The sequence below is a fragment of the Diabrotica virgifera genome, chromosome 3 (assembly GCF_917563875.1).
Source record: "Diabrotica virgifera virgifera chromosome 3, PGI_DIABVI_V3a".
Classification (NCBI taxonomy): domain Eukaryota; kingdom Metazoa; phylum Arthropoda; class Insecta; order Coleoptera; family Chrysomelidae; genus Diabrotica; species Diabrotica virgifera.
In genome coordinates, this window is record NC_065445.1 from 258,212,791 (window position 1) to 258,236,442 (window position 23,652).

Below are 23,652 nucleotides of genomic sequence, written 5' to 3' on the forward strand. Positions count from 1 at the left end.
TCAACCCGTCAAAAGTCAAAAGTGACATTTCGTAATTATTGTAATTGACATTTCTGATGTGTTTTCAATATAAATTTTGCAATATTTGGACAATATGATATAATTTGTGTTTCATATATTTCATTTACTAACCAATTGTCACGGATTGTCTCTAAATCACTTGTTATGAAAATATAGCATTATGGACTCTGTTACTGATGAACAAGCTCCAAGTAATTCCCAAGAAGATAGAGGTAGCAATACAGAGACAGGGGTTCAAGTACACACTAAAGACTCCGCCAGATACTGTTGGGTATGTTTTGCAACAGACGAGGAAGACAGAACCGCTGCATGGGTTCAACCCTGTAATTGTAGGGGCACTACAAAATGGGTAAGTTTTTTTTTACATATTTACAAGTTATTGCAAAAAGTTCATAGGTATTTTTTTTTGAAAATTAAGTACTGTAGATGACCTTTGGATACGCAGTTAGTACTATTAAGTACAGGAATATCATTCAATCGTTTTATTATTTTTTGTTTTTAAACAATGTTATTTTTCTATAATTTTTTACAGTTAATTACTGTGTTTTTATTATGGTTACTTTAATTTTTAAATTTGAGCACAAGGGTATAATATATACAGTGGAACCTCGATTATCCGTCTCTCCATTAACCGTCACCTCTGTTAACCGTCAGGGTCCATACATAAGTTGTTATATTGACTACATAAGTAAAAATTGAGTCATCAATTCATTTTGTTTGAGCATTGCGATAAGCCAAACGAAATTCGTTGAAATGTACACGTGCAGTAATGCCACCACCGCATTTTTTATGTAAATAAGTTTTTTCCTTATTCAGGGCTCTGGATTAAATTTCAATTTAAATAGGTAATGATAAATGATACCATGCTTTTAGAGTTCTATTTTTAGAATCGCAAGCCGAAAATAAAAACGCACGGCACAATAATGATTAGATTTGATGATTTTACGTCGATTAAGAAATTCAGCCGTTGCAAAATGTGAAGTAACAATAAAACAAACAAAGATTTCGGAATATTTTAAATTAAACTGATTCGACTGTACTAACATAAATACCTCTTTCATTGTCAAATAAAACATACAAATACAATTTGAGAGCTATATGTACTATGAACTTTTATTTTTTTTTAATGTTCTGTTAACCGTCTTTTCGAATATCCGTCATACCCTTGGTCCGGTGCCCTGAAGGATAATCGAGGTTCCACTGTATATAAGTACACTTGTGATCAAATTGTTAGGTATTATTATTTCTTTCTACATACATTTATTGATTCATATTTAATGTCTAATAATTATGTAGTGCCCAAAAAAATTGTGGGCATAAATCTTTTACACATATTTACACTAAATATGTATAATACATAATAATATACTGAATAAAAGGTTTTATTAATTTTTATTTATCTTCAATCCAGGTCATTTGGGTGTGTATTTGGGTTATTTAAAAAATAGTTACATAATTATTTTTATTGTTAATTACATTTACAATTGGTTAATATAAATATAGCCTACCTGCTAAGTTGTGAAATTAATGGGTGGTATCATGCAATAAATTTACAATTAAATTACGTAAATTTTATACAACAATGAATGTTTTGAATTGTCATTCAATCAACAAACAAATACATAACATTTTATTTAAATAATTTAATTTAATTACTTGCTTTATTGAATATACCTGAAGATAAATACAGTTGTTTCAACAGATCTTTGCACACGCATGAAATTATTCACGAATTATTTTTTCTACTACAGTAGACATTATCATTACATTATATCAGACAACAATAATATTGAAATGTTTTGATGCCTCTTACGTAGTTTATTAGGTGTTGATGGTTGACCTGAACAATGGGCACCATCATAAATGATAAATTTCATAAGTACACTTGTGATCAAATTGTTAGGTATTATTATTTCTTTCTACATACATTTATTGATTCATATTTAATGTCTAATAATTATGTAGTGCCCAAAAAAATTGTGGGCATAAATCTTTTACACATATTTACACTAAATATGTATAATACATAATAATATACTGAATAAAAGGTTTTATTAATTTTTATTTATCTTCAATCCAGGTCATTTGGGTGTGTATTTGGGTTATTTAAAAAATAGTTACATAATTATTTTTATTGTTAATTACATTTACAATTGGTTAATATAAATATAGCCTACCTGCTAAGTTGTGAAATTAATGGGTGGTATCATGCAATAAATTTACAATTAAATTACGTAAATTTTATACAACAATGACTGAATGTTTTGAATTGTCATTCAATCAACAAACAAATACATAACATTTTATTTAAATAATTTAATTTAATTACTTGCTTTATTGAATATACCTGAAGATAAATACAGTTGTTTCAACAGATCTTTGCACACGCATGAAATTATTCACGAATTATTTTTTCTACTACAGTAGACATTTTCATTACATTATATCAGACAACAATAATATTGAAATGTTTTGATGCCTCTTACGTAGTTTATTAGGTGTTGATGGTTGACCTGAACAATGGGCACCATCATAAATGGTAAATTTCCTAAAAACAGGTAAAGAAACATATTCTTCGATTTCATTTTTCCTCGTTATAACCAAATATGCTTCGTTATAGAGGGTTATAGTTCAATAGGAATTTCATGGGACACCTAATGTACTTTGTTATAAGCGAAACCTTTTATATATAAGTTTTATTATTTCTTTTTGTATTTGTGTAAAACTCACTTATAACGAATTCAGTGATGTTTTTATTATCACTCTTGAAAATGCCACTGCTACTAGTTGGAAAAATTATATCATCATTCAAAGAATATAAATACCTAATTTAGAGCATACCAAATAAAAGTACAGTGGAACCTCGATAACTCGGATTAATCGGGACCGCGGCCGATCCGGGTTATCGAAAATCCGGGTTAGCCGGAGAATATAGTAAAAATTAATAAATAACCTCCATTACAATTACAAAAACATGAAACACATATGCACAGTACACATCTAAATTACGTATAGTTGTATAGAGTGTAGAGTTTTGTTCATTTCTTGGTAAAAAACTCAGTCATACTGTAGAGATGTACCGACACCATAATATGGTAGGTCTGGATCCTGCGTACAAAAAAAAATTGATAAATAGCAAGCTGAAAATTTGTTATTAGCTTAAGGGTGTCTAGTCGGACAAACATTAATATATGGGAACACTGGAACAGGGGAAGTTTTAACTGTGGAACAGGTTAAAAATTTGGAACGGTCAGACCACGAAAACGGCACATGTATTTTTTCCGACAGAACAGACTTAAACTCTCCGAACAGAGATTAAACTCTCATGCAAAAATCAGACTGCTATTTATCACCAAATTGGCGTTTTAATGAGTGGAACATGTAGAATATGTCAAATGACAGGAATTATGACAGGTGATAAATAGCAGTCTGATTTTTGCATGAGAGTTTAATCTCTGTTCGGAGAGTTTATGTCTGTTCTGTCGGACAAAACAAATGTGCCATTTTCGTGTTCTGACCGTTCCAAATTTTTGACCTGTTCCACAATTAAAACTGCCCCTGTTCCAGTGTTCTCATATATCAAAGTTTATCCGACTAGACACCCTTAAGCTATTAATAAATTTTTAGCTTGCTATTAATCAACTTTTTTTTCATACGCGGGATCCAGACCTATGGTAGCATAATATCATATTATGATGCTGCAATAAATTTATTTTAAAGATTCGTCTTTATCAATCCTACCTAATGTTTCTAGTTTCTTTTCCATTGTCACTGCAACATTTTTACGTTTTGTTACCATTACGTAGACAAAGCAAACACAATCTGAAGCACGATTACATTACAGAACGGAAGTGATTAATAGGCTGTACTACACACAATACAAGAATTTTTAAATAGTCACGTCTTTTTTAAACAATGCTAAGACAGTTTGACATAAATAAAGAAAAAGGAATACAGACAGGTGTCTGTTCTTTCCGATAAGCTGAGACGGTCGCTCTGGCTGCCGCCGTGTGCATGAATCATTTTTACTATTGTACTTATGTGTTCAAATTACACAAATACACATTATCTCTGAAATATTATTTGGCCTACATACATTTTTATTTGATAAAATTGTTAAATTGTTTATTTGTTAAATTTTTGTCTGATGAAAATCGGTCCGGGTTAGCCGGACTTCCGGGTTATCGGGGGCCGACTTATCGGGGTTCCACTGTAAAAGGAAAAAAAAACAAGAAAATAAGATATGCAAAAATAGCAACTTGGGATGTGAAAACCATTCTAGTAGTGGGGAAAAATGCAGGAATTAGCCCAACAGATGAAAAAGTAGGAGCGAAATATCTTAGCACTTCAGGAACCAAGATGGAAGTGGGAAAAATAGAAAAAAAATTCACTCTGTATTATTCGGGAGAAAATAAGCAGGGATAAAATGAGACACTAGAACTAGAAAAGAAACTACAAATGATCGAAACTGAATATATTTATAGAAACTAACTGAAAATGTTAAAGTGGAAACCTACAAATACAAGACCTAGATGCAGATCAAAGTACAGATGAGAAGATTAGGTCAGAGAAGTTATTAACAGAATCAGTGGCGTAGCGTGAGTCATGCCCCGGAATCTCATATGGAAAAATTGGGGAATTTCCCCCACCACTTCCACACCGGTCAGCTAAATAAAGAGAAATGGCAGCCTTTCTCGCTCACAAAGACTTTAACCAATCATTTATGTTAAAACACCATACCTGAATGTCACAAATAAAATAATCAAACGAGGCTTAACTCGACGATGCCAGTTATTGTCAATTCTTCAAAAGTAATGACAGTTAGAGTTAGTGCAAATTGCAAATACAAATAATTTTCTATTAGTTTACAGTTTTTATTGTATTATCTGTAACGATTTATTCTTAGTAATTTCAATTTCAGTTGGTTCCTTATCCTTCGTTATAAAGTGTAGTGTGTAGTTTTGTTTTAGTTGCGAAAGAACTTTGGTGTTGTGTTAATAAAAAAAATAAACATGGTTTATTATTGTTGTGTACAAATCATAGAAAAGTTAGAAAATGCATAGGTAAATAGTAATTAGTTTATAACTGTTTTATCTGAAACAACGAATAAATACACGTACCTATATTTAGAAAAAAATTGTCTAACTTTTTTATATCCCTTTTCCTTACTAAATTTGACAGCAAAAATAACATATTTTGCAACTTGAGAATTCCGAATAATTTATGAGTATTACTTAGATATTATTTAAATAAAATACTTTAACAAGCTTAGTAAGTTTTGGTATTTTATTTTAATAATATAGGTGAGATTATTTCTTGTAAAATAACACGATATTTTAATTAGTAACGAAATTGCCCTCAAGAGGCGCTAAACGGATAAAATTAATGCTTGTCCATTTGAATTTCCCGCCAAATGGTGATTAGTTAACACATCACTCGCAAATGGCGTAAGGAACCAAATTTTTACAGTGAGTTGCCTATCTATCTGGTAATACTATATATTATTTATCTATGGCGTGAGTGTCGGCTGCCCTGGGCGGAAGACAATTTTGCCACCCTTTATTTAGGTATTTTAATTTAATGTATACTATACATTAGAGATAGTTCAAACACTCCTGACTATGGAGCTGCGCGAAGGCGGGTCAAAATTCATGTAAAGGCAGAAAGGTGATATTGGAAGTGGAATTATATACTAACCGAACTGAAACGTTCTACCTTCGACTGCAACCTCGAAATTGTCGAAATTGTTACAGTGTTGGACTGAGTGATAAATAAAAAATTGCACGGTGCATAACAAAAATGATTTTTATGTGTATTTCGTTTATATTTTCAATGATTTTTGTTCAAGTTTTTTTAAAAACTAGCTTTAATTTGTTATTTTGAACTTAACTTTCGGTATTAAACGTAAAAAAGCCCTATTATTCATTGCAAAATTATTGTTTATAAGTTTATATTTTTAATTTGTTATTTTGAGTTGAGACATACAACTAATATTATGAGATGTATAACTAATACTCATTTAATTTAATAATTTATTTTTAAGATTTCTAAACAATTGTATCTACATTAAAAATTTTTTACAAATTAATTAATTTTTTATTGATTTATAATGGTATTTAGGACGATAAATAAAATAATATTCAAAAATGAGTACAACAGATAATTTGATTTAGTGATAATGATAATTTGTTTACTGATTTGTTGAATGCTAATGATTGATCGATAATTTGTTTGGAATTCTCCATACGTCATAACATAACTACCAGAAATCAGAGATTACTAGGAACTGCAATGAGGTTAGATAAGAACAATTAGAAACAATAGAACAATAATTAGATTCTACCTGCCTATACGGCTACATGGATTTCCTTTTAGTAATTAGTTGGATTTAGTTATGATCTATACCTGGTTTTATTTAGTTTTGATATATACTCTATTAAACAAGAACTCGGGCGTCTTGAATTTTGAATTCAAAAAATTAATTAGATTTAACTGTTATAATGTTGTTTTCATCATTTAACAATATTTTATATTCTTTTATTTTTTATGTTTGTGTTTTATACTTAGTTGTAGTTTTACATGTATCTAAATTTTATATTTTCATTATTACGACGAAAGCTCTGCTTTATTGTATTTTGTATGTATTGGGTTTATCCCGTTAATAAATAAATAAATAAAATGAATTCCTTCAAAGGTTTTTAAGAATTTTAGGTGATCATTGCAATGATATTTCAACAAAGTACGTGTCTTTGATTAGGTGCATATAAATGGTAACTAATGAGTAAATATCAAAATAAAGAGATTATTATTAGTTTTTTTTATTGAATTTACTTAAAACGTGTGAAAGATTCAAATAAAAACTGCAATATTGCTGTGGTATAGCTTTAATAGAGCACAAAGCATCCAGATCTGTATGTTTTTTAAGTTTTGATGGGAAGTAATCCATTCTATGCTAAAGAAATTTGAAGTTCCCATAAATCTTGTATATTTTTATTCCCGGATTTGGTAGCCCTTTTGCTCAATTTTGGTTTGTATTCTGGGATTCTAAATGATAATTGCTCAGAAATAAAATTGTACTAAAAATTGAGAATACATATGTGGTTGTTCTTTACATATTTTTAAATATTGAAAACATGGAAAAGATAAAGGCAGTTTTGTTTTAATTTGATTCAGAGTTGGACCACCATCTCCAGATAGCTATTTCTGCATCCCATGCGTCCTCGGTGGAGCTATGCAGTCACAACTCATTCACTCGCGTTATAGTCACGCAAGAGTATATAGTTCTCGTAAGAGTTTTAATTGTCTATAGCAGATTCTTCTAATAGTTCACATCCTAGGTCACCATCATCGTCAGTGTCTGACCAGAAACTGTCAGAATCACCTTCGCCAACATGTATACAGTTGAGTCCGCGAGTCTTTACCCGTGCGTCATTAATACCTGGCGAGATAAAACACATACTTTTTATCTAGCATCATTCTCTTCCACGCATGAAACTCATGACAAACCAGCTGCCGTTTGTTATTAAGTAAAAACACATGTTATTTTTATGAACCATCTAGACTCAGTACATTGAAAAGAGAGAGGTATAAAAAAAGATAAATAATTATATTTTGGCAATTAATATTTAAAACATACAAAGCTAACGTCATTCACACAGTAAAGAAATGATTGCGTTTAGATTTCCGTCAAAGTAAATAAAATAACAAAAATAAAATATGTTATTGAATTTTTTTATAAATTGTTTATTTATTTATTAATCAATAATAATAAAAGAATTTATTAAGCTACTTCAAATATAGCTGTAATTCTGCACAAAAATTTTGAAGCAAAACTTACATTTGGCATTCTATATATTTGATAACGTCAAAGTTTATAATAAAACCCGTAATCGGAACAGTAGCCACTTTCTGTCAGTTGTTGTTGCGTGAAATAGATTTCCGACTTATTTCGTATGCTTTAAATGATGACGCACGTGTAAAGACTCGCGGACTCAACTGTAATTAGTTCAGCCACGTCATCTATTAAGTGTCCTTTCTTAAGGTACTCCTGTTCTACTTCAATAACATGTTCACATGTTTTCTTCCACACATCTACTCCGAGATTGTTGAATTTTTCTTCGGCTATCTGCCTAACGTCGGATATTTTAAACGACATATTGTTTGAAGCGGCATGATTTTTAACTACTCCCCAAATTTTTTCAATAGGATTTAGTTCAGGATGGTATGAAGGAAGATGTAATACAATGTGTCCTTGTTTCACCATTATAGTGTCTACTACATATTGTTTATGTGTTGGCTTATTCAATTTAATTTTTTCATAAAGTTCCGGTTTTGTATCAGTCACTGCAAAATAAATGCATCTGTCTGTTAGCCATCGCTGCATGTCCATTTTTTCCATGACAATGTAGGGGCCGCTTCACAGGCTACGTTATGATAGATGCGTTGTCCAATACAAGCACGGTTTTATCTTGCAAGTTGGGAATTAACTTTTCTTGAAGCCATCTTATGAAGTTTTCGTGGTTCATATCATTATGATAATCTCCAGTAGGCTGACCAGATTTGAAAATTAGTAGGTCATTTGGAACGAAACCGTTTTCCCCTCCTGCATGTACGATAATTAACCGCTAACCTGTGGCAACAGGAGACTTTAAACATTTGCTTGTTCCATCATCCCATGATTTAGATGTTGTATGGCTGCTGTGGTAGAATTGGAAGAATTTGGCATACCATCAAAATTAATACGACTAGTGCAAATGACAATGACAGAAACAGAAGCACAAGTATGTATTCAAGGACAGATCACTGATGCGTTTACGATAACGCAAGGACTGAAACAAGGCGACGGACTGGCTCCAACGCTTTTTAATCTTGTTCTTGAATATGTAATTAGACGGTTGACGGTAAGCGGAAATAACATACTTACAAACAAATCTACCCAATTAGCAGCATACGCGGATGATATAAACATAATGAGCAGAACAATGAATGCAGCGGAAGAAACCTACGTTGAGTTGAAACAGAGTGCAGAAGCAGTAGGGCTAGCAATAAATACAAATAAAACAAAACTACTCATACAAACCAGATCAAATAGACCGGCGCAACAACACTTTATTGACGATATAGAACATGTGAATAGATTCACGTACCTAGGAATGGATCTGGTTGCAAGCAGTGAAGAAGAACCGGAAATAAATAGAAGGCTTGTGCTGGAAAATAAAGCATATTTCGCGATGGGCCACATATTCAAATCGCGAGACGTACACCGGAAAACAAAACTCCGGGTATATAAAACAATAATCAGGCCCATAGTAAGTTATGGCTGCGAAACATGGGTGGTGACACAGAAATCTGCCAATGCATTAGATGTGTTTGAAAGAAAAGTATTACGTAGGATACTGGGCCCAATAAGGGAAAATAACAACTGGCGAATTAGGTATAATAGAGAAATATACGAGCAATATAGCGAACCAACTCTAGCACAACACACTAAACTACAGAGATTACGGTGGGCAGGGCACGTGGTCCGCATGCATGAGAATAGAATCCCCAGAAAATTGCTGAATGCAAGAATGCAGGGAAGAAGACCGGTTGGAAGACCTAAAAAGAGATGGGAAGACGAAGTCGATGAGGATGCCAGGAACTTCCTGGGAACGCGTTCATGGAAAAGAACAGCGGTAAATCGAAATGATTGGAGAAGCTTATTGAAGGAGGCCAAGGCTCGATTTGGGCTGTAGTGCCATTGGATGGATTGGATGGATGGCTGCTGTGGAGATACGTTTCATCAGTGTAGATAACATCATAACCCTCAGCTCTATATTTTTTTATCTTTTTTAGGTATTCGGTTCGTTTGGCTCGAATATGAGATTTTTCCATGAGTATTTTTCGGTTGTCATTTGTTTTTTGCCATTTAAAACCTAATTTTTTCACCACTTTTCTGAACGACTATAGTTTACCTTGGAAATTAAGTTCATTCTTAACAGCGTTGTAAACAGCTGACATTGTAGGTTTGCTGCCATGAATCATTGCAAAGGTATACACTGTGTTTCTTAAAAATTCTCCCTCATAACCATCGACATTGGTTTTCGGCTTTGGCTGATTAATCTTTTTTCTGGGAGATTTAAAGATGTTTCCCGAGCTGCCTGAAGGAGATGAAAAATCGGAAACTGGCTCTCCTTCTTTAATAATTCTTTGGACGCTACTTTTAGAAATTCCAGTGGCTTCAACAACCATCTTTAAAACAGAAGATATCGTATTGTTTTTTTCTTGCTCCTTTTTAAAAAACTTATATACGTTGTAAATAAAGTGTCGGTCCTGACTGTGAATAACACGGCTGTTATTCATTGTAATGGCACTGTGAACGAAATGAAAATATAAAAATATTTTGATTAAACAATTAGGATTGATCTAAACATAAATTAAAAAAACATATCACTTGTATGTTCGGTAGGTGTTATAAAAAATGTTTTCATTTTTCTATAAAAAAATCACCAAAAAAATATAATTTAATTATAATTCGACAACGAATTTAAAAAAAATGTTAAGATTTCATAACTACGTATATAAAATAAGTATTGAAATTTTTATTTTTATCAACAAAAATTTATTTTTTATGTTAAAAAAAGTTATCAAAATTGTAAAATTTTATGTTAAAAAAAACACGATGTATAAAACAAAGATTTCAAAAAATATAGGCTCAAATCAACATAAATCGTAACATATGAAGTAGTTTTAGAAAAAAAAAAAAGATTTTTCAATATCAAATATTAACCAATTCATTGAAACAGACTGCAAGTAATTTTTGTTTTGCACCAGTCTCAAAAAAAAAGAAATGAAAAAATTTTATTTAAATTTCCTTAATGCGCCTATATGTATTTTAATCTATGATAAAGTACCTACCTTTTGACCGCTTTTAATAAATTTGAATACGCAATAGGTAAACGGGAGAAAACACACAAACTTATTGAAAGTCTTAGATTAATGAAAACACCTTCTTAAATCTATGTTGAAAGTTAACACCTCAAAGTCAACAAAACAACTAATAATTTTCAAGTCGATATTTTCACGTTGCATAGTAAGTACAGTGCGTTTTGCATGGAGGAGGGACTAAACCAAATTTCGTCTACTGCGCCGTGGTCATGAGTGTTTGCACTCTACATACATACATTAATTATTATAGAGACCTTTTCGGCAAGAACAGTCATCATTATTTTGCATTATATATAGGTTAGATTTTAAATAAAAAGTGTATCTAAGTTTTACAGTCACGTTTATTAATACAAATATTCTTTTACTTTAACCAGTTAGATACATTGATATAACTTAGGTACCTATGGAGTATCAATTTTAATTAGAACTAGAACGGTACTATGTATAATGTTATATTTTTATTTTTATTGACAAGTAATATGAGTATTTGTTAAAATTAAAAACAAAACTTCCGCCTTCAATTAAAAATTTATACGTCCACTTTTTTTAAGAGCAAAGTCTTTTATTGCACCGTCAATGTCTATCGCATCACACACCTCTTGCTCAATAGACAAAATAGCCAAATTAGGTAGAGTACTCATTGTCGATCTTAAATAATTTTTAATCAATTTCAATTTTGAAAAATTCTCTCACAGCTGGCATTGCTTATAGCAACTGTAAAAAATATTCGGAACAATATTAAAATATTGGATATACTATCTTCCAGTTTGGATTTAACAATAAATTTAAATAATTTAAGTAAGTCTGCATTAATCAAATTATTTTCGGAGTCTTTCCAGCTTGAAATCCTGCTGGTCAATTCGTCAGATGCGTAGTCTAGATTACATTCACATTCAGTGTTGTTTGGATCTAATAATATAGCTGGCGTTAGATAAGCAAACTTATCCGTTAATTTCTGTAGCTGTTGAAAACGCTCACGAATTTCTACAATAACTCTATCTAACGAACAAAACAGCTTTTGTCTCAACTCATTTTCACAAGAAAAATTAGCATCTCTAGTTCCGTTATCAAAATATGCTTTCTGGCTATGCGCCTCAGAGGTTTTATGAAAATTCCAAGCTCTTCACACATATTTTTTGCATAACTTACCATTTGCCCATTCCTCTATTTTCTCTGTTAATATCATCTGCAAAGCATTTACTTTCTGAGCGCACAATCTTATGTCAAGTCCCCTTGTTTGTAAATATTTTCCTCGAATTCGTCACAAAATAAGTAATGAAAAATTCCGTGCTCCTTTCAATCGGTCCTAATTTGTAGTTGCGATAAAAATATAAAATGGTTCAAATATTTACAAAATATATTTATTATTTATTGTTAAATTTTGCCGCCCCCTAAAAAGTGCCGCTCGGGGCGGGCCGTGCCCACTACGCTACGCCACTGAACAGAATCACACAACAATGTGTGAATGATGACAACTGAGAGCAAAAAAACAAAGAAAAAGTGGAGTGATCCCCTGTGAAAAATGGATCAGAATATTATTATTGTAATAATTGTCCTATTAAACATCCTACTATTAAATTGAATTATCTAAGTTTTTAAACACATAGCTAATACTGTAACATTTAATCCTATATTTTGTAGGTACACCAAGCTTGTTTACAAAGGTGGGTAGACGAAAAACAAAAAGGTGGCAATCTTGGAAAAGTTACATGTCCACAATGCCAAACAGAATATATAATAGTTTTTCCGAACATGGGTGTTTTAGTTTTGGTGTTGGACACAGTAGATAGTTTTATTTACAAAGGATGCCCCTTCTTAGCAGCAGGGATAGTTGTAGGAGCTATATATTGGTGTGCTGTCACTTATGGCGCTATAACAATTATGCAGGTAAGATTTTGCTATACGGATAGAACATGATACTTCGAACTTATTATAAATACATGTGCTTTACGAAGTGTAAGCAGTTAATAAGATGATCATTGGCAATATGGGTATATTTGGGTATGATATTCTTTAATAAAACATTATTGTTATTACAAATATTTGCTCAATATCATTTAGACAACCCTATTAAGCTTACCAAAAACCACCAAAACTTAACAGGTTTCTTCTTCTTCTTTAAGTGCCATCTTTGCGACGAAGGTTTGCAATCATCATGGCTATTCTCACTGAGGCAGCTGCTCTGAACAATTGCATTGAGTTGCAACCAAACCATTCTCTCAGGTTCTTTAACCAGGAAACGCATCTCCTTCCTATGCTTCTCCTACCCTCTATTTTTCCTTGAATTCTTTCGCCTCTCGTCACATGTCCGAGATATTGCAATTTCCTTTCTTTTATAGTGTTTTCGATTTTCCTCTCACTGCGTATTCGCCTTCTTCTTCTTCTTTCTCGAAACTCCTTATGCCTCTCAGGGGCGTCGGAGGTTTTATTCATCTTCTATCCATCTCTTCCATTTCTTGCGGTCCTTTGCTAACTCTTTCATTTGTTGATGTGTTTTTCCTTTTTCCTGTCCAATTTCTATAATCTGATCGATCCATCTCTTCCCTTTCCTTCTTTTACCATATCTTTTCGATTCCATCACCTGCTTTGGTAGTCTTCCCTGGTCCATTCTGTTAATGTGTCCATACCATTTTAATTTTCTTTTTTGTATCTTGGTTATTATCGATTCCTGTTTCAGTCTTTGTCTAATATCTTCATTTCTTATTCTGTCCAATTTTGTTTTTCCTGCCATTTTTCTTAGCTGCTTCATCTCCGCTGCGTTCATTATACTGTCTATTTTTGCATTGTTTACCCATGTCTCACTTGCATATATTAAAGTTGGTACAGAGATTGCGTTGTATACCTTCAGTTTTATTTCTTTATCTATTTCTTCCTTTCCAAATATTGTTTTATTTAGTGCATAGTAGATCTTATTTGCTTTTTTCGCTCTGTATGAGATTTCTTGATCTATCTTTGCATCCTCTGATATTATTACTCCAAGGTATTCAAACGTCGAGACTCTTTCTATTATTTCGTTTTTGCACCTAAATATCGTTTGGTTTATTTCTTCCCTTTTCTTTTGGGTTACTATCATGGTCTTCGTTTTCTTTACATTTACCTCCATTTCCCTATTTCCTCCACCCAGATATCGATTAATTTTTGCATTTTCTCTTTATTGTCTGCTATTATTACTAAGTCACCTGCATATAGTAATCCCTCCATTCTCACTGGTACTAAATTCCTGTACCCTATTATTGACTGTAATTGTCTTGACCTTCTTTTAGCGCTTTTCATTACTCTATCCATTACTAATATAAACAAAACTGGGCTGAGACTGTCCCCTTGTTTTATTCCTCTCCTTAGGTTTATTATTGGCGATCTGTTTCCGTTTATTTGTACTTTAGCAAGTATGTTTCTATATATACTTTTTACCACGCTTACTATCTTTTGGGGGATTTGCAGATCTTTCATTACTGACCATATTACTTCTCTCAGTAGATAACCTATGTATGTTCTGGCACATCCCCTAAATCGCAACCCTTAAATATTAATAAATGCCAAACGGCTTAACGTAGGATGCCGTGTGACGTATCGTTGGAAAGGGGATGAAAAAGGGGGTTGAACGCAGTATGTGGCGTGCGCATCGGAATATGCCAAAAGGGCATTACGTCATATCTTCGTTTCTATTGGTCCGATTTTGACGTAAGAGGGCTCGTCAGAACGTGGAGGGGGTAACGAATAAGTTGAGACTAAAACAAAGATGGCGGCAGTGCCAAAACGGCATTACAGCATATCTTTGTTGCTATTGGTCCGATTTTGACGTATGGGGTGTCAAATGAAAGCGGTAACGACACAGAAGCCAACTGTCAATTCTTCTTCTGTCAACGTTCAATATTAACTGTCAATTCTTCTTCTTTTCCGTATAGTGCCTAACAGAACGTGACATTTGACGTATGACGTGACATTTGTGTGTGACGTGGCAAAGCGCTGACATTCGACGCAGAACGTGACATTTGACGTAGATATGTGACATTGTTCAGTTTTCCGTCCGACATTTGACGCAGAACGTGGCATTTATGAGACATTGTGACACTGAACATGTTCAGTATTGATATGAATCCCACCGAGTACATACATAGGGTTATGGAATTTCAAACTAAACTTAATCAGTTAAATAAAGATATTAAATCATATGAGGATATAAAACAAATTAAAAGACATTTCGATAGTCTGCATATTGAGGACAAAACGTGGAAGCCTGAAGAGTTGAATTTACAGCAGCAGCAGCAAGGTCTTTACGCTTTTAGAAAACTACCACAAGCTACATATCCATTGAGACGTATTCAGCCTACACCATGGGTGCCAGCAACAACACCAGCGAGTATGTGAAAAGTGAAATAGACAATGTCTTGTGTAATGCACCCATGGTGTAGGCTGAATACGTCTCAATGGATGTCAAAAAGACGAATTCTATGATGAATTAGAAAGAGCATATGACAGTTGTCCCAGAAGTGACATTAAAATAGTAATCGGTGATCTGAATGCAAAAATCGGAAGGGAAGATATATATCTACCGCACATCGGTAAATATAGTCTCCATAATAATACCAATTCGAATGGACACCGAGCAGTCACCTTCGCAGCCGCAAAGAACATGATCGTAGGAAGCACATGTTTTTTACACAAAAAAATACATATGGGAACTTGGACCTCGCCCGATGGATTAACGAACAACCAAATTGATCATATGCTCATAGATGCTAGACATTTCTCAAACTTGATGGATGTCCGGACCTATCGAGGCGCCAATATTGATTCAGATCACTTTCTAGTTGGCACAAGAATTCGAGCTAGAATCTCAAACGCGAAGAAGGAGAGAAGTACCAAAACAACGCGCCTTAATATTGAACTCCTCAAAAATCCGCAAACGGTAGAAAGGTTTCAAAACTATATCGAAACTAACTGCATAATTAATGAGAATCTAACAATCAGCGAACAATGGGAAATGTGTAAAAATAATATTAAAGACGCAGCAAATAATATTCTAGGGCCAGAGAAACCACCATCACGCAATGACTGGTTCGATGCTGAGTGTGAGGACATTACAAAAAGAAAGAACGATGCATATAAACAGATGCAGCACAGGAAAACCCGAGAAAAACAACAAAAATATAAAGACCTTAGAAGAGAAGAGAAGTGCATTCATAGAAGAAAAAAGAGAACTTATGAAAATAGAATACTAGAAGAACTTGAGGCATTAAAACAGGAAAATCAAACAAGAAAATTCTATAAAACTCTAAATAATGCAAGAAAGGAATTCAAACCAAAGCTAAGACTATGTAAGGATAAGGAGGGGCACATACTCAATACAAAAGAAGAAATATTGAAAAGGTGGGTGGAACACTATAAAGAACTACTTACCATCGAAGTAGAAGATCCAAATCAACCGAACCCAAGAGCAACCAACAATACACCATTAGAGCCTCCATCAATTCAAGAAGTACGGGATGTAATAAAACACCTAAGAAATAATAAATCTCCAGGAAGTGATGGTATATCCGCGGAACTTATTAAATATGGAGGTGCTACCCTGACTAATCAAATATATAAAATAATACTAAGAGCCTGGAATGAGGAACAAATCCCGGAAGAGTGGTGTCTTGGAATCGTTTGCCCGCTACACAAAAAGGGTGATCAATTGGAATGTAGAAACTATAGGGGAATAACCCTCCTTAATACAGCTTACAAAATATTTTCGAGCATCTTATATGGTCGCCTAAGGCTACGGCTCCACGGGCGAGAAATTGACGCTAGCAGTAGCAGTAAAATGAACTTAAGGTTCCGCAAAACGGAATAGGAATAGCCGAACTGTACCGACTACAGGACTTGTGCGTAGTCGGTTCAGTTCGGCTATTCCCATTCCGTTCCGCGGAACCTTAAGTTCGTTTTACGGCTACTGCTAGCGTGAATTTCTCGCCCGTGGAGCCTTAGCCTAAGTGCATATTCAGAGGAGCTTCTTGGAGAATATCAAAGTGGTTTTAGGTCTGGTCGATCAACAACAGACCAGATCTTTGTGCTAAGACAAATACTGGAAAAAACCAATGAATTCAATATCGACACATACCATCTTTTCGTAGATTTTAAATCGGCCTATGATAGTGTCCTAAGAAATAAATTGTATGAAGCCATGGATGAATTCCACATCCCTGACAAACTGATAAGATTGGTTAAGGCTACAATGCGTAAAGTCGTTTGCAAAGTCGAAATACAGGGCGAACAATCACAGGCGTTTGAAACGAATATTGGGCTGCGACAGGGAGATGCGCTGGCGTGTCTCCTCTTCAACATAGCTCTGGAAAAGGCGGTCAGAGATGCCCGAATAGACAACAGAGGAAATATTTTTAATAAATCATCCCAAATTTTGGCATATGCCGATGACGTGGACCTAGTTGCCCGCACAACACGCAAACTAGAAGAAATGTATACCACCTTCTCAAATGCCTCAAAAAATATGGGCCTGACAGTAAACGAGGAGAAAACTAAGATGGTGGCATCAACACCCAACAATAGAGCCAGAAACATCGGTCACCAATTCTCTGTTGATAACTCTACCTTTGAAGTGGTGGACAAATTCACATACTTAGGCTCCCTGATCACCAAGGAAAACGTCATGACAGAAGAAATCAAGCGAAGGATAATCCTAGCGAACAAATGCTATTTTGGACTGAGTAGACATATGAGAAGCAGAAACTTAAGCCAAAAAACAAAAATAACCATATACAAAACCCTTATACAACCAGTGTTGACATATGGATCGGAGACATGGACCATCTCCAAGGCAGATGAAAACCTTCTGCTTATATTTGAACGAAGGATCCTGAGAGGCATATTCGGTGGCATCTGTGAAAATGGTATTTGGAGGAGGAGGTACAACTACGAGGTATACCACAGATATAAACATATATTTGGTGGAAAAGACGTAGTATCTCTTATAAGAATAGGACGACTAAGATATGCAGGACATCTAGCAAGATCACAGCATAACAACCCTCCTAGAAGAATCCTTATGTCACAACCTGTGGGAAGTAGAAATAGGGGTAGGCCAAAACTTAGATGGAAAGATGGTGTAGATGAGGATGGGAGAAAAATAGGCGCAGCAAACTGGCAACGGTTGGCAATGGATAGGACTGACTGGCGTAATAGACTTGGGAAGGTCGAGGCTCTTTCATAGGGCTGTAGCACCATTGATGATGATGATATCCTCATATGATTTAATATCTTTATTTAACTGATTAAGTTTAGTTTGAAATTCCATAACCCTATGTATGTACTCGGTGGGATTCATATCAATACTGAACATGTTCAGTGTCACAATGTCTCATAAATGCCACGTTCTGCGTCAAATGTCGGACGGAAAACTGAACAATGTCACATATCTACGTCAAATGTCACGTTCTGCGTCGCATGTCAGCGCTTTGCCACGTCACACATAAATGTCACGTCATACGTCAAATGTCACGTTCTGTTAGGCACTATACGGAAAAGAAGAAGAATTGACAGTTAATATTGAACGTTGACAGAAGAAGAATTGACAGTTGGCTTCTGTGTCGTTACCGCTTTCATTTGACACCCCATACGTCAAAATCGGACCAATAGCAACAAAGATATGCTGTAATGCCGTTTTGGCACTGCCGCCATCTTTGTTTTTTGTCTCAACTTATTCGTTACCCCCTCCACGTTCTGACGAGCCCTCTTACGTCAAAATCGGACCAATAGAAACGAAGATATGACGTAATGCCCTTTTGGCATATTCCGATGCGCACGCCACATACTGCGTTCAACCCCCTTTTTCATCCCCTTTCCAACGATACGTCACACGTCATCCTACGTTAAGCCGTTTGGCATTTATTAATATTTAAGGGTTGCGATTTAGGGGATGTGCCAGAACATACATAGGTTATCTACTTCTCTCTTTATAGAATCAAAAGCAGCTTTAATATCTATAAACGTATTATATAAATCTTCTCCTATTTCGTTTTTCCTTTCAACTATATTTCTCAGTATGTATATATTATCTGTTGTTCCTCTTTCCTTCCTAAAAGCCGCTTGTTCTTCTTCTAGTTTTCCTTCCAGTTCTTTCCTGAGCTGCGTATTCTCCTTAACACTTCTATATTCGTGATTCTAACTACCCATGAAATCCTTAACACTCAGATGCTAAGTCGATTTATTGCATTTCGGTTTAATGTCCATGATTCAGCTCCATAGTAAAGCACACTGTGTACATAACATTTAATTAGTCTTAGTCTGAGGGCCTGTGTCAGATCTTTGCTGCATAAAATATTTTCCGTTTTCACGAAGTTGGCATATGCTTTTTCAATTCTCACTCTTATTTCTGCAGTATAATGATTATTTTCTGTGATATCGTTCCCAAGTAATAGGTCTGGATCCCGCGTATGAAAAAAAAGTTGATTAATAGCAAGCTGAAAATTTTTTAATAGCTTAAGGGTGTCTAGTCGGATAAACTTTGATATATGGGAACACTGGAACAGGGGCAGTTTTAATTGTGGAACAGGTTAAAAATTTTGAACGGTCACACCACGAAAACGGCACATTTATTTTGTCCGACAGAACAGACTTAAACTCTCCGAACAGAGATTAAACTCTCATGCAAAAATCAGACTGATATTTATCACCAAATGGGCGTTTTAATGAGTGGAACATGTGGAATATGCCAAATGACAGGAATTATGACAGGTGATAAATAGCAGTCTGACTTTTGCATGAGAGTTTAATCTCTGGTCGGAGAGTTTAAGTCTGTTCTGTCGGACAAAATAAATGTGCCGTTTTCGTGGTGTGACCATTCCAAATTTTTAACCTGTTCCACAATTAAAACTGCCCCTGTTCCAGTGTTCCCATATATCAAAGTTTATCCGACTAGACACCCTTAAGCTATTAACAAATTTTCAGCTTGCTATTAATCAACTTTTTTTCATACGCAGGATCCAGACCTATAAGTATAAAACTCTCTCAATCTGCTGGCCGCCAACCGTTAATATTTTGTTTGTATTCTTGCTAATTTTCATAAATTTGGTTTTTTTGATGTTAAGAGAGACAGAGAGAGTCTGTATTTTCCACTATATCTTATTTTGTTCATTATTCTTTTTAAGTCTTCCAAGTTGTCGGCTATTTATAACAGATTACTTAGTAAACATGAACTGTGGATTATAACATTTGCAAATCAAATCAGTTACTCTGCTGATACGACTTATTGTTTTGACATGTGTTGTTTATATTTAGTAGCCTGTGTAGGTTTATAATTTTATCATTGGTAGGCACTGCGTTAGAAACCTAGGACATATTTATACCAACCATCAATAAAACATTATGGTTATTTAGAAACATTTTAGGTAATTGGACAAAAAGAAGGTTTGGCAATAATGGAACAAGCTGATCCTCTAGTTTTATTGATAGGTTTGCCAGCTATACCAGTAGCTTTAGTACTGGGCAAAATGATTAGATGGGAAGATGCTGTGCTCACCTTTATGAGGAAGAACCTATCAAAAATTCCAATTATAAGAAATGTTTTTCCATTTAGGTAAGAATTTTTTTGTAATTTTAAAACAATGAGCATACATTTTTATCATAAAATATAGATCAGAGAAATTAGGAAAATTAAAGCCTTTTTCGTGACATTTCTTGATAAGAGGTATTTAACAACTACTTTCCATAACAATTGAAAGTTTTACTTTAATAAAATTAAAAATAACCTCCTCGAAAACATAAAAAACCAAACGAATGCCGGAAACAAAAAAGGCCAGGGGAAATCTATAAATTGCATCTCACTTCCTGCCTGTCTAGCGTGGCAAAATTCCAACGAAAACTTGGTCCTGCATACTCAGTTAGGAGTAAAACTAATCTTATATATAAAAATCAATTGCTGTTCGTTAGTCTCGCTAAAACTCGAGAACGGCTGGACCGATTTGGTTAATTTTGATGTTGAATTATTTGTGGAAGTTCAGGGAAGGTTTATCCGGTTTTATATAGTCATTTTAGTAGCCACCAAAAATTTACATCTATATGTATAACATGTTCTTTGTACAGTGTTTGTTGCCATACTCCTCCGAAACCACTTGACCAATTTTTATGAAATTTGGCAGGTATATTCGACCGGACTGGGAGTAGGTTGTTATCTATATTTCATACCCGTAGGTCATAAGGCTGGTTACCCCCCTGATATTTTTTTCTATTTTTTCAAACTTTTTTTTAATTTTGTATGACATCTTATATTATATAAAAATCAATTGCTATTCGTGTGTCTCGCTAAAACTCGAGAATGGCTGGACCGATTTGTCTAATTTTGATGTTGAATTATTTGTAGAAGTTCAGAGAAAGTTTATACGGTTTTATATAGTCATTTTAGAAGCCACCAAAATTTTTACATCTATATGTATACAATGCTCTTTTTACAGTGTTTGTTGTCATACTCCTCCGAAACGAGTTTACCGATTTTTATGAAATTTGGCAAGTATATTTGACCGGACTGGGAGTAGGTTGTTATCTATATTTCATACCGGTACGGCATAAGGGCCTGATATTTTTTTCTATCTTTTCGAACAAACCCTTTTTTTAAATTTTGTATGATGTGGAACGTAAAGATACATACAACCCTAAATATTTACTTTTCTATCACTAACCGTTATTTTTTAATAGCCATTTAAATATTTTACATCTATGTATATAAACAAAAGAAAGTCGTGTTAGTTACCAACACACAACTCGAGAACAGCTGAATAGATTTTTATGAAATTTTCCACGTATATTCGACCGGACTGAGAATGTTATTTATTTTTCATATCCGTACGTCATAACGGGGGCTGCCACCCTAATATATTTTTTTATTTTTTTGGTCAAACTGTTTTTTCTTTATTTTGTGTTATGTGGAAGCGAAAGGTAAATACAACCCTAAATTTTCGCTTTTCTATCTTCAACCGTTATTTTTTAATAACCATCTAAATTTTTACATCTTATATATAAAAATTAATTGCTGTTCATGTGTCTCGCTAAAACTCGAGAATGGCTGGGCCGATTTGGCTAATTTTGACGTTGAATTATTTATAGAAGTTCAGAGAAGGTTTATACGGTTTTATATAGTCATTTTAGTAGCCACCAAAAATTTTACATCTATATGTAAAAAGGCTCTTTTTACAGTGTTTGTTGCCATACTCCTCCGAAACGACTTGACCGATTTTTATGAAATTTGGCAGGTATATTTGACCGGACTGGGAGTAGGTTGTTATCTATATTTTTTACCCGTACCTCATAAGGTACCCATGACGCCCTAACTCTCACAATAATCACGTGAAAAATACGAAATTAAATAGGCAGACTCCTTGCTGAATTCCGAGCAGAACCGTACTAAAAATTTTTCTCTAGCGCAATCCGTGTCCGAATTACAATATCTTAAGCCGTAGAAGTATTCTGAGGACAGAAGAAGAATGAGCAACAAATTTCATCGAAGAAAAGTGCAACTGTTTTTTGGAATTGGGCAAAATATGAATTTTTTAATTTTTCGAAATTTTCAGAAAATATCTCTAAACCGAACTTTTTTGACGAACGGCAAGCAGGAGAAAAGTTCTGAGCACACGATAAGAACAAGCAGCAAATTATAAAATTTTATTTAATTTTAATTAATTTTGTTTAATTTTATTTAATTTGATTTAATTTAAGTATTTTATATATTTTCCTTTATTTTATTTTGTTTAATTTTATTTAATATTATTATTTTTATTTAATTTTATTCAGTTTTATTTATTTTTATTTACTTTTATTCAATTTTATGAAATTTTATTTCATTTTATTTAATATTTAATTTTAATTTTATTTTATTTGATTAATCAACACCTATATATGTAGTTGGACAACCCCGAACCCAATTATAAATACAGGGTTGTTTTGAATGTAGATAAAATACATAAAGCTGTTATATTCATAATAAACAAATTTAAGATTGTAACTGTTGCACTACAATCTTTATTTTGTTACTTCTAACTAAACTTTATTACTTCAAACATCATGTGTAATTAATTAAAAATAATAATAAATCCTCATTAACATCGAGCATTTTTGGTTTATTAATTACGAATTCCTTTTGTTTATTTTAAGTTTATTGTATCAAAAGTTTGTTTTTATCTATTGAGGCAGTACGAAGTCTGCCGGGTCAGCTAGTAAAAAATAATAATTTCGTTGTAAAACATCGTGTATTAGGCTGAACCAAGTATCTTTTTCCAATAATAGATTTTTTTTATTTAGCGAATGTACCAGACTAGAAATGAATGCCAGCTCTTCAGAAACATCGAATAACGAAGACATCCCGCCACTATCAAATCCTGTATCTGCCACGAGAGTTCTCTGCGGTGCCCTGTTGATGCCGACCATCGCTAACATGTTCGGAAAATTCTTCTTCGATTCCATTAGGTCGAATTTCCACAAGACAGTTCTGGGTGGGTTTACGTTCATCGCCATCAAAGGCTGCTTGAAGATCTACCACAAGCAACAGCAGTACATCAGACAGTGCCAAAGGAAAATCTTGGATTATACGGAATCTAACATTTCAACTTATCTCCATAGGAGAGAAGAATAGGATAATGCTTTTAAATTTTACTACGGAGTATGTTTACACCTCTGGCTCGGAATAATAACTGTTTTAATAAACTATTCAGAACATAA

At 33.7% G+C, this 23,652-nt stretch overlaps 1 protein-coding gene across 1 annotated transcript; it reads left to right on the plus strand.

Moving 5' to 3' along the window:
• Positions 1 to 32: 32 nt before the first annotated feature.
• On the plus strand, positions 33 to 23,652 carry LOC114339943 (E3 ubiquitin-protein ligase MARCHF5). Its single transcript, XM_028290629.2, has 4 exons — positions 33 to 370; positions 12,589 to 12,834; positions 20,334 to 20,521; positions 23,236 to 23,652. The coding sequence occupies exons 1-4, from the start codon at positions 182 to 184 to the stop codon at positions 23,564 to 23,566; spliced, it is 954 nt and encodes a 317-aa protein (XP_028146430.1). The 5' UTR covers positions 33 to 181; the 3' UTR covers positions 23,567 to 23,652.